At 51.4% G+C, this 12,097-nt stretch overlaps 2 protein-coding genes across 2 annotated transcripts in view; one reads left to right on the top strand and one right to left on the bottom strand.

Moving 5' to 3' along the window:
* The window catches only part of gtpbp3 (GTP binding protein 3, mitochondrial), a 21,601-nt gene extending 18,187 nt beyond the window's left edge, over positions 1 to 3,414 (top strand). The window contains exon 11 of the mRNA XM_056603197.1: positions 218 to 3,414. Within this exon, the coding sequence (XP_056459172.1) occupies positions 218 to 452 (235 nt within the window). The 3' untranslated portion in view covers positions 453 to 3,414. The remainder of the gene's footprint in view (positions 1 to 217) is intronic.
* On the bottom strand, positions 2,728 to 12,097 carry plvapb (plasmalemma vesicle associated protein b). Its single transcript, XM_056603199.1, has 8 exons — positions 11,680 to 12,097; positions 11,103 to 11,288; positions 10,523 to 10,622; positions 10,092 to 10,293; positions 9,739 to 9,958; positions 8,551 to 8,700; positions 8,224 to 8,349; positions 2,728 to 3,350 (listed from the first exon to the last, which is right to left on the bottom strand). The coding sequence occupies exons 1-8, from the start codon at positions 11,872 to 11,874 to the stop codon at positions 3,312 to 3,314; spliced, it is 1,218 nt and encodes a 405-aa protein (XP_056459174.1). The 5' UTR covers positions 11,875 to 12,097; the 3' UTR covers positions 2,728 to 3,311.

Genomic DNA, 12,097 nt, shown 5'->3' with positions numbered 1-12,097 from the left:
ATTAGATACATATATTTATTATATATATGTTCTATATTATAGATATATTATATACATATATGTGTTATATATATGTGTTCTATATTGTAGATCTATTATATTATATACATATATGTGCTATATTTATATGTGTTCTATATTGTAGATCTATTATATAGAAAGAAAGCAGCGAGGCAGTGTATCTTACTCTTCAGCCCACTAAGCTGTCCCCCCCCAGGTGTGGGGACCCCCTGGCCGCCGGGCCCCCCAGCCTGACACAGGCGCGGCACCGGGCCCACCTGACGCAGTGCGTGGCGGCGCTGCAGCAGTACCAGCGCCTCCGGGACCGGGACCTGGCGCTGGCGGCGGACGGCGTGCGGCTGGCCCTCAGCAGCCTGGGTCGCATCACGGGCCGGGTCGGCGCCGACGAGATCCTGGACATCGTCTTCAGAGACTTCTGCATCGGGAAGTAGAGGCCAGGAAGTAGAGCGAGGGCAGGAAGTAGAGCCATCAGGAGCAGGAAGTAGAGCCAGCAGGGGCAGGAGGTAGAGCCAGCAGGGGCAGGAGGTAGAGCCACCAGGGGCAGGAGGTAGAGCCAGCAGGGGCAGGAGGTAGAGCCAGTAGGGGCAGGAGGTAGAGCCAGCAGGGGCAGGAGGTAGAGCCAGCAGGGGCAGGAGGTAGAGCCAGCAGGGGTAGGAGGTAGAGCCAGCAGGGGTAGGAGGTAGAGCCAGCAGGGGCAGGAGGTAGAGCCAGCAGGGGCAGGAGGTAGAGCCAGCAGGGGTAGGAGGTAGAGCCACCACCAGGGGTAGGAGGTAGAGCCAGCAGGGGCAGGAGGTAGAGCCAGCAGGGGCAGGAGGTAGAGCCAGCAGGGGCAGGAGGTAGAGCCAGCAGGGGCAGGAGGTAGAGCCACCACCAGGGGCAGCTCTCAGACACTCCACCACTCAAAGAAAAGACAGTTCTTGGACTAATATGAAGTCTTTGGAATAAGGTATTGCTGTGATTTAGAATGATTGATTGGGGCCCTGCTTATAGCCCCCCTGGGGCCCTGCTTATAGCTCCCTGGGGCCCTGCTTATAGTCCCCCTGGGGCCCTGCTTATAGCCCCCCTGGGGCCCTGCTTATAGCCCCCTAGGGGCCCTGCTTATAGCCCCCTGGGGCCCCTAGATCCAGATGGCCATACCTCGCCGCAGGCTGTATTATCCATTTAGTTTCGGTACTTTTTGTTTCAGTGTCTAAATATCCTTCGGGAAGAATACATTCATTTGTAAAATGAGTTAAGCATACAGCCAGCCAGTATTCAGTTGGAAACAGGGTTGTTATTTTTTGCTGTGAGGATGAAGCCATAAAGGTCATGCTGACCCACATCACGCTTTGCTCTGTGGGATGCAGACGTTTTTTGTATTTACTTTGGAGGTAAACCTCGCTGTCTTTTGTTCTCCTGTCAATTTGTCCTCGATGGAATATTTATGTTTCCTCCCTGAACCGCTCCCCCCCCCCCCCCCGCCCCCCCCCCTTCCAACGCCTTCTGCTGCTCGACCAGCCGTCATCTCTGACGACATCATCTCTGGCACACACACTAACTCACACAGAATCCATTTGAAATATGAATTGTTTTGTATTGACTTCTTCTGCTGTCTGTTAATCTCTTCCACTCATTGACTCTTGCTCACTTGCGTCACGGTCTCGGCGTTGACTCGTAACATGCTGGCGTTAAATGACGAGCCATAACGAGATGAGGAGGGCTGTTCCATAAATCAGAGACACTAAAAGGGGCCAACAGCACAGCTTTGAAGTAACACTTTAAATCCCTTGGAGACCATTTCTATGTTTCAGCAGAGGAAATATTTCAGTTTATAGGTCCTGAAATATCAGGATGATGAAAGCTTTACATCAATCCGCTCATGACTCAAATGAGATGGCAAAATTGTTTGTGTGTAAAATATAGATATATATGTTTAGACATTTGCCAAAAGTTGAATGCGTTTGTAATGAAGAAAGTGTGAGTTGGCTGACGGTTGTAAAACCCCCAGCCCTGGTTGATGGCCGTACTTATTGAACATGAACCCTATGGAGGAACCAACATGTTATTTTCGAATCGGGAAACAGACACGTTGTGGACAATGCCAAGTACAAGTTGTTTGTGCATCTTGTGCCTATATGCAGATACACACTGGAAACACGCTCCCATGTCGACACAAAGGATTTCCTGATAACACTTCACCTGCTGACAGACCCCTCAGCAGAGCGCTCACCGAGGGCTGCTTGTTTGCGCGTTCATCTTAATTTAGATCCTTTGCTTACGCAGAGGCCAAGTGCCTCTTAAATCTTCCTGACAGAGAGCCGGCCGTTGTGAGGGCCATGACTTTATGTAAACCTCTTGAAGCTTCAGACGTGATCAGTTGAACCAAAAGTTTCTACTACACTTCAATGCTCAGACCACAGTCTAGACTCTATAGCAACATGCATAATGCCAGTGGAAGAGGACGATCAACCAATCAGGATATGACTGAGTTCACGTGCAGAATGAAGTGGTGTTTCAGTGTTTCCCAGAGGTATTTAATGGTTTGTTAAAAGATGTTTATCGATTTGATGAGTTTGATGCCGTGGATTGGATAAGTGTACAGATTTAGAGGACAGACAAGCATTAAAGGTTGACGGTTTCAGTGTTATTGCTGGACCAAAGCTGTCCAGTTGTGCTTTGGCCAGTCTTTGTGGTGTTCATTTAAAGAAAGAAGCAGGGTTTTGGTTATTGGTTTTATTTATTAAAGGCTGTTGAAAAAAAATCAGCTATTTATTTCTTCATAAAACAATCATAAATTAGCAATAACCTTGATGCAAAGTCAAATATGTGAATACAAAAACATTGACACTTTTTCCGCTGATGATTACAAGGAAAGGAATAAACAAATTGTACATCAAGGACAATTGCAACCGCAATACTATCAAATAAGTGTTTAGTCAGGCATATATTATATGTAATAATTATACGTTAATGTGATAAGCTGTAGATGATAAATAGCTAGTGTATACATCCTTTCATGATTCAAGTGTTTTGTGTCATAAATAAACATGTTTGGTAATTTACACTAATCGACAATAATTCAACATATTGAATTCTTTCGAGTGAAAATGTTTCTGAAGCACTCAACTTGGAAGCTGAGAGTCTGCTATTTGTAGATGCCTGAGTCTTCTTATGCAGTTCTATGTCTGCAGCTTTTCATTCCATTGAATAGACCCCTGGGTGAAGTCCTCCGGTTGATCTGCACTCTCAGTATAAACGTGGATCTATAGAGATATACAGATTCTATACAGCTGCTCTCTTTAACTGGACCGTTATCCACTGCCTGGCATCGGTTTGGTCACCTGACCCTGCTGCAGAGGACATTTAGCAAGCGGGAAGAAAACAAATATATGATATCAATATCGTATTCACAGTGGAAGGAACGCCCATCAAACTATCAGTCCCTCTTCCAGTGTTGGCGCCCCAAGCCCACGCTGCATATTCCCATTCATCAGAGGCCCCTCCCATAGGGCCTGGCCCCTCCCATAGGGCCTGGCCCCTCCCTTTGGCTCCTGAGAATAGGGCTGTTGGAGTGCTTGGGGTTTCCTACCGTTATCTCTCCCATCCATCCCTTCCTGCTGTCATCCCGCTGAGACCCCTCTCTGGTTCTGCTGACTGATCAGACCTGCTGTCATCCCGCTGAGACCCCTCTCTGGTTCTGCTGACTGATCAGACCTGCTGTCATCCCGCTGAGACCCCTCTCTGGTTCTGCTGACTGATCAGACCTGCTGTCATCCCGCTGAGACCCCTCTCTGGTTCTGCTGACTGATCAGACCTGCTGTCATCCCGCTGAGACCCCTCTCTGGTTCTGCTGACTGATCAGACCTGCTGTCATCCCGCTGAGACCCCTCTCTGGTTCTGCTGACTGATCAGACCTGCTGTCATCCCGCTGAGACCCCTCTCTGGTTCTGCTGACTGATCAGACCTGCTGTCATCCCGCAGTTCTAATGATGATCAATGGGATCACATCCCACAAGGAAACAGTGTGGGTGTTTGTGTGTAGTGTGTGGGTGTGTGTGTGTGTACTGTTTGTGTGTGTGTGCGTACTGTGGGTATTTGTGTGTGTGTGTGTGCGTACTGTGTGTGTGTGTGTACTGTGGGTGTTAGTGTGTGGGTGCGTACTGTGGGTGTTTGTGTGTGTGTGCGTACTGTGGGTGTTTGTGTGTGTGTGCGTACTGTGGGTGTTTGTGTGTGTGCGTACTGTGGGTGTTTGTGTGTGTGTGCGTACTGTGGGTGTTTGTGTGTGTGCGTACTGTGGGTGTTTGTGTGTGTGTGGTTGCGTACTGTGGGTGTTTGTGTGTGGTTGCGTGCTGTGGGTGTTTGTGTGTGTGCGTACTGTGGGTGTTTGTGTGTGTGTGTACTGTTGGTGTTTGTGTGTGTATGTACTGTTGCTGTTTGTGTGTGTGTGTACTGTGGGTGTTTGTGTGTGTGTGTACTGTGGGTGTTTGTGTGTGCGTACTGTGGGTGTTTGTGCGAACTGTGGGTGTTTGTGTGTGGTTGCGTACTGTGGGTGTTTGTGTGTGCGTACTGTGGGTGTGTGTGCGAACTGTGGGTGTTTGTGTGTGGTTGCGTACTGTGGGTGTTTGTGTGTGCGTACTGTGGGTGTTTGTGTGTGTACTTTGGGTGTTTGTGGGTACTGTGTGGGTGTTTGTGTGTGTACTGTGGGTGTTTGTGGGTGTTTGTGTGTGTACTGTGGGTGTTTGTGTGTGTACTGTGGTTGTTTGTGTTTGTACTGTGGTTGTTTGTGTGTGTACTGTGGGTGTTTGTGTGTGTACTGTGGTTGTTTGTGTGTGTACTGTGGGTGTTTGTGTGTGCGTACTGTGGGTGTGTGTGCGAACTGTGGGTGTTTGTGTGTGGTTGCGTACTGTGGGTGTTTGTGTGTGCGTACTGTGGGTGTTTGTGTGTGTACTTTGGGTGTTTGTGGGTACTGTGTGGGTGTTTGTGTGTGTACTGTGGGTGTTTGTGTGTGTACTGTGGGTGTTTGTGTGTGTACTGTGGTTGTTTGTGTGTGTACTGTGGGTGTTTGTGTGTGTACTGTGGTTGTTTGTGTGTGTACTGTGGTTGTTTGTGTGTGTACTGTGGGTGTTTGTGTGTGTACTGTGGTTGTTTGTGTGTGTACTGTGGTTGTTTGTGTGTGTAATGTGGTTGTTTGTGTGTGTACTGTGGTTGTTTGTGTATGTACTGTGGGTGTTTGTGTGTGTACTGTGGTTGTTTGTGTGTGTAATGTGGTTGTTTGTGTGTGTACTGTGGTTGTTTGTGTGTGTAATGTGGTTGTTTGTGTGTGTACTGTGGTTGTTTGTGTGTGTAATGTGGTTGTTTGTGTGTGTACTGTGGTTGTTTGTGTATGTACTGTGGGTGTTTGTGTGTGTACTGTGGTTGTTTGTGTGTGTAATGTGGTTGTTTGTGTGTGTACTGTGGTTGTTTGTGTATGTACTGTGGGTGTTTGTGTGTGTACTGTGGTTGTTTGTGTGTGTACTGTGGTTGTTTGTGTGTGTACTGTGGTTGTTTGTGTGTGTACTGTGGTTGTTTGTGTGTGTACTGTGGTTGTTTGTGTGTGTACTGTGGTTGTTTGTGTGTGTACTGTGGTTGTTTGTGTAGGCCAAATGGATGAGGTCCCTTCGGCAGCCTAACCCTTAACCCTTATCTTGTGGTGGACTGGAGGAAGTCTTCCCAACCAGAAGTCTGAACATGTTTTAACCTTACACATTCCTCTCATCTGCTGACCAACAAAGCTACCGTAGGAGGTCCTTGAGTTCAAGAAGGGAACGCACAACTTCTTAATGGCGGAAAAATAAGGTAAGGAGGGAGAAGAGAGGGGCGATTTTTTTTTTTTACCTACAGCCCGTTGAAGCCAGATGGGTAGACAGGCTCCCTCTGGTGGGGGGGGGGGGGGGACTGTCCTCTGGTGGGGGGGGGGTCTGTCTTCTAGTGGGGGGGGGGTCTGTCCTCTAGTGGGGGAGGGGACTGTCCTCTGGTGGGGGGGGGGGTGGGTCTGTCCTCTAGTGGGGGGGGGGACTGTCCTCTAGTGGGGGAGGGGACTGTCCTCTGGTGGGGGGGGGGGGGGGGTCTGTCCTCTAGTGGGGGGGGGGACTGTCCTCTAGTGGGGGGGGGGTCTGTCTGTCCTCTAGTGGGGGGGGTCTGTCTGTCCTATAGTGGGGGGGGGTCTGCCCTCTAGTGGGGGGGGGTCTGTCCTCTAGTGGGGGGGGGGTCTGTCCTCTAGTGGGGGGGGACTGTCCTCTAGTGGGGGGTCTGTCTGTCCTCTAGTGGGGGGGGGTCTGTCCTCTAGTGGGGGGGGACTGTCCTCTGGTGGGGGGGGTCTGTCTGTCCTCTAGTGGGGGGGAGGGGACTGTCCTCTAGTGGAAGGGGACTGTCCTCTGGTGGGGGGGGGTCTGTCTGTCCTCTAGTGGGGGGGGTCTGTCTTCTAGTGGGGGGGGGGTCTGTCCTCTAGTGGGGGAGGGGACTGTCCTCTGGTGGGGGGGGGGGGGGGGTCTGTCCTCTAGTGGGGGGGGGGACTGTCCTCTAGTGGGGGAGGGGACTGTCCTCTGGTGGGGGGGGGGGGGGTCTGTCCTCTAGTGGGGGGGGGGACTGTCCTCTAGTGGGGGGGGGTCTGTCTGTCCTCTAGTGGGGGGGGGTCTGTCTGTCCTATAGTGGGGGGGGGTCTGCCCTCTAGTGGGGAGGGGTCTGTCCTCTAGTGGGGGGGGGGTCTGTCCTCTAGTGGGGGGGGACTGTCCTCTAGTGGGGGGTCTGTCTGTCCTCTAGTGGGGGGGGGTCTGTCCTCTAGTGGGGGGGACTGTCCTCTGGTGGGGGGGGTCTGTCTGTCCTCTAGTGGGGGGGAGGGGACTGTCCTCTAGTGGAAGGGGACTGTCCTCTGGTGGGGGGGGGTCTGTCTGTCCTCTAGTGGGGGGGTCTGTCTTCTAGTGGGGGGGGGTCTGTATTATAGTGGGGGGGGGGGTCTGTCCTCTAGTGGGGGGTCTGTCTGTCCTCTAGTGGGGGGGTCTGTCTGTCCTCTAGTGGGGGGTCTGTCTGTTCTCTAGTGGGGGGGGGCTATCTGTTCTCTAGTGGGGGGGTCTGTCTGTCCTCTAGTGGGGGGTCTGTCTGTCCTCTAGTGGAAGGGGACTGTCCTCTGGTGGGGGGGGGTCTGTCTGTCCTCTAGTGGGGGGGGTCTGTCTTCTAGTGGGGGGGGGTCTGTATTATAGTGGGGGGGGGGGTCTGTCCTCTAGTGGGGGGTCTGTCTGTCCTCTAGTGGGGGGGTCTGTCTGTCCTCTAGTGGGGGGTCTGTCTGTTCTCTAGTGGGGGGGGGCTATCTGTCCTCTGGTGGGGGGGGGTCTGTCTGTCCTCTAGTGGGGGGGGTCTGTCTTCTAGTGGGGGGTCTGTCTGTTCTCTAGTGGGGGGTCTGTCTGTCCTCTAGTGGGGGGTCTGTCTGTTCTCTAGTGGGGGGTCTGTCTGTCCTCTAGTGGGGGGGGGGTCAGTCTGTTCTCTAGTGGGGGGGGCTATCTGTTCCCTAGTGGGGGGGTCTGTCTGTCCTATAGGGGGGGGTCTGTCTGTCCTCTAGGGGGGGGTCTGTCTGTCCTCTAGTGGGGGGTCTGTCTGTCCTCTAGGGGGGGGTCTGTCTGTCCTCTAGTGGGGGGGGGGTCTGTCCTCTAGTGGGGGGGGTCTGTCTTCTAGTGGGGAGGGGACTGTCCTCTGGTGGGGGGGGGGTCTGTCCTCTAGTGGGGGGGAGGGGACTGTCCTCTAGTGGGGGGGGACTGTCCTCTGGTGGGGGGGGGTCTGTCTGTCCTCTAGTGGCGGGGGGTCTGTCTGTTCTCTAGTGGGGGGGGCTGTCTGTCCTCTAGGGGGGGGTCTGTCTGTCCTCTAGTGGGGGGGGGCTGTCTGTCCTCTAGGGGGGGGTCTGTCTGTCCTCTAGTGGGGGGTCTGTCTGTCCTCTAGTGGGGGGGGGTCTGTCTGTCCTCTAGTGGGGGGGGGTCTGTCTGTCCTATAGTGGGGGGGTCTGTCTGTCCTCTAGTGGGGGGTCTGTCTGTCCTCTAGTGGGGGGGGGTCTGTCTGTCCTCTAGTGGGGGGTCTGTCTGTTCTCTAGGGGGGGGTCTGTCTGTCCTCTAGTGGGGGGTCTGTCTGTCCTCTAGTGGGGGGGCTGTCTGTTCTCTAGTGGGGGGGGCTGTCTGTCCTATAGTGGGGGGGGGTCAGTACCTTGCAGTTGGGCGGAGCCCCCAGGTTCTGGAATCTCCGGTTCTCTCCCTCCACCATTGCCAGCCGCTGGGCCATCAGCTTCTTCTCTTCCCGCAGGCGGTTCTGCTCCAACAGGATCGTCTTCATCTGCACAAACACAAAGAGACCGGACTCATACCAACAGCTTAATGGACCCCTGAAGGGGTGCTGACATTTGTTCTCTCAAAAAGTTAGGTTTTTAATTTCCTGAATGCTCAGAAGTTCCACCTTCCCGTCGTGGGCCAGGCAATATGGAGCAGACAGGGTTAGGGTTAGGGTTAGGCTTTATGGAGCAGACATCGGGCGTACCCTGGTGTCGTGAGTCTTCTGGGCCTCCTGGACCAGCAGGTCGCTCTTTGCCGCCATGCCATCGCGCTTCTGCTCACAGGTCTGCAGGGCAGTGGTCAGGGTGGAGCTCTGGACCTCCAGTTTGCTGGAGAGAGCCTGGATGTTCGCCACCTGCAGCGGGGAGAGGATGATGAGTCGACGCCTTCCTCCTGCTTTTTTAAACTACAGCTATTTATCGCTACGTGCATTTCTTAATACATTACTTTGAAAAGACAGCATATAAATACACACCCCCCCCCCCCTCCATATTTATGGACTATGAATTGATTGCATAGTGTACGAACAAATTACTTTGGGGCATTCAGAAGGAATTAAAGTCAGTATTCAAGATAATTATTTTTTTGCATTGGAAGTAAGTTGCATTGGATAATGACATACAGTATTGTATTTATTCATTAAAAAGATCTATTCACTTTACCACCACACTTAATTTATTATTCTCAAGCGTCTCCATATTGAGAAGGAGATTTAGTGGTCTACAATTGTTAGCAGACCATAATAATGATATCGTCCTCTTCAAGGTTCACGTTCTAATCATGATTTATATTCGTCAGAGAGTGGGGTCTTTCCGTCTTCGGAAATGAGCAACGGACTGAATAAACAGATGTGAGGCAGCAAATGGACAAGTTGGACTTTTCTATGACAGCTGTTTCCAGATAATTTATCAAGTGATTCATTGGCTGAGGACACACGGTGACCCGTTGGAGAAAGGCTCACTATCTCAGCCCTAACACAGCCATCACCTCAATGAGATGGAACAGCAGTGTGGGAAGCAAGAGCTTCCTACTGGGAGAACTGGTTTCCTTCTGGGAGAACTGGTTTCCCGCCAATGTAACTAAAATCTGTCAAATGAAGCTGACAGGAACGGTAAAGGATTGAACTCTTCTACTGTAGATTATACAGAAACAGGATACGATATCAAACACTTACATACACACACGCACACATGCACATGCACACACGCCCTCACGACTGCACGCACAATCAAACATGTGTGGAATAAGTGTGGTATAAAAGTATTTCAATACTCAACGTATAACTTTGCACTGCTGCACAGGCTTAGCATCTCTCACAAGAGATGGAACTGCACTGTCTCCACCTATCATGACCACAGGAGAATACGCAGGTATAGCCTCAACACACACACACCTGGTCTCCGACGTGGTTGAGGTACTTCTGGAAGCGGTCCTCTACCTCCCGGGAGAGGTTGGTGCAGTTGGCTCGGGTCTTCTCCATCTGCTCCTGCTGCTTGGCACAGGTGAGGTGGAAGGTGAGGTGGTGGGGGAACAGGTCGTTGATCCGAGCCAGGAAGGCGCTGGTCACCGTCTGGATGCCCTCCAGAGACTTGGCAAAGTCCTCCTTGCACTTCCTGGTCAGGGAAATAGAAAACAAGCATTATAACTAACCCTAAGCTTGATAACGTTCAACATAGACCTGTTGCTTATAAAGACACACACATGCAGTAGGCATGCAGACGCAAACACACACCCACACACACACACCTGGTGTAGGCGCTGAGCTGCTCCTGCATGCGGAGGGCGTGCTGCCGCGTGGCGATGGCCTCCTGGTTTTGTGCGTCGCGGTCCCTGATGGCTCCGTCTCTCTCTTGGCTCAGGTACGTCACCGTCTGGGTGAAGTTGGCCTCCAGGAGTCTGAGCATGGCTCTCTGCTGCTCGTTGAGGCTCTGAAGCACCGTCCGCTCGTCTGGAGAAGAAAACCCTTCAGTGACCGGGACCTTCTGGTCAGGAACAAGGCCCATACATGGTCTTCAGGAACATGATTGAGTTAAGAACTCACTGATAATAGCAGATGAGATGGGACATAGTGTTGGGGGACACACACACACACACAGGGACACACACACACAGGGACACACACACAGGGGGACACACACACACACACACACACACAGGGAGCCACTGTGAGGACATACTGTTAGAGAGAGCGAAGGGGTTGACCGGAGGCCCAGGGGGACACTGTGGCTGTGCTGCACATCGCGTGAGAGTCAGCCTCTTCTCCTCCTCGCACTGCACCTGAGACAGGAGAGAACAACGGTTCACAAAGTCAGAAGATTACAACACCTTGCGTTGATGGTTGACACTTCACAAGAAGGGTACATTCAGGAACCATTACATTAACCATTACCATTACAACAGTTAACTGATGGTCTAGCAATAATTCACTAATGCTGTTTACTTATAGTGTTCATCTTAACCAAGGAAATGGTGTTCATTTTAACTAGATTATTGTTAACCCTAACCCACAACCCTAACCCCAATCTCTAGATTTACGCTGAGATTAGCTAGCTAACTGCATTAGCTAATGTTCATAAATGGTTAATTACTGTACCCTTATTGTAAAGTGTTTCGAACAGATGCAACCCATAAAATACACCTAAAGAAAATGCAAAAAAATACGAATTGTAGTTGAAATAATGTACCTGAAGTCCCAGTTCACTCTACAGTACCCATTCTCCAGTTGAGAGGATCCTCTCAGAATACCCCCAGACTCACCAGCTTCTTCTGGCCGGCCTGGTGCAGCTTGGCCGAGCTGTTGGCGCTGGTCTTCAGCTGCGCCACCTCCTTCTCCAGGGCAGCCTTCTGGGCCGCGGCCGCCCCGAGCTGCGCCCCCAGCTCCCCCTTCTCCTTCCTCAGCTGGATGTTGTTCCCACTCAGCTGGTTGAAGTTCTGCTCCATCTCCTTCGCACACATCGCAAGGTATTTAGATTCTCCGTCATCATTACCATACCATATATATATATATACCATATACCATATATATATACACACCATATATATATATATATATATATATATATTATGTATACATACTGTATATATATATACTCATGTATACATAATTACTACAGACTTGACACTTGTAGTGTGACAAGTTATTCAACGATATTATTGAAATATGACATCACTAATTAAAGCTCCTCACATTATTATTATTTAGTAAAGGATCAAAGCACAGAATCTGAGCAGCTTCAAGCACAACGATGGACCAAAGAGGGACCCTCCAGGACTGGGATCTGCCCTACAGCTAGGGCTAGGGCTAGGGTTAGGGTTATCTGTCCTCCACACTCACCGTGATCCTCAGCTCCTCAGCAGACTTCTCGGGCTGCCCGTACACCAGGAACAGCACCAGGCTGGCGATGATCAGGGACTGGATCAGGGACGAGAAGAAGAAGACGATCCTCATGTAGTAGCCGCAGCTCTTCCCTCGGGCCTTGTGGAGCGGCTCCAGGCCCAGCCTGGCCCGTGGATAGCTGCTGCTGTACATGGCCGCGGCAGAGAGGGGGTGGCGGCTAGTCGGAATCTTGTCGGAATCCTTCAGAGCTTTTCTTCCTCCCTAGGATGCTTTCCTTAAGTGCTCTTGGCAAGACAGGTGTTGAAGACGAGACCAGACCTGCTGCAGAGCGGTTTCAGCTCTCATGGGGCTGTTCTAGACGATAGGACCAGTCCAGGAGCAGAGCCGGTGTGGCGGGATGGATGTAAACACTGAC

Source organism: Gadus chalcogrammus, chromosome 12 (assembly GCF_026213295.1).
Source record: "Gadus chalcogrammus isolate NIFS_2021 chromosome 12, NIFS_Gcha_1.0, whole genome shotgun sequence".
NCBI classification, from domain to species: Eukaryota; Metazoa; Chordata; class Actinopteri; order Gadiformes; family Gadidae; genus Gadus; species Gadus chalcogrammus.
The sequence above is the reverse complement of the archived record's forward strand: the minus strand, read 5'-3'. Positions and strand labels throughout refer to the sequence as shown.

Bases quoted from the DNA above. Each gene is read 5' to 3' on its own strand.
- plvapb (XM_056603199.1), bottom strand. From the start codon at position 11,874: ATGTACAGCAGCAGCTATCCACGGGCCAGGCTGGGCCTGGAGCCGCTC. The intron at 10,623-11,102 runs GTGAGTCTGGGG...CTCCTGTCTCAG, and splicing joins AGGCCGGCCAGAAGAAGCTG to GTGCAGTGCGAGGAGGAGAA. The intron at 10,294-10,522 runs GTATGTCCTCAC...TTTCTTCTCCAG, and splicing joins CCCCTTCGCTCTCTCTAACA to ACGAGCGGACGGTGCTTCAG.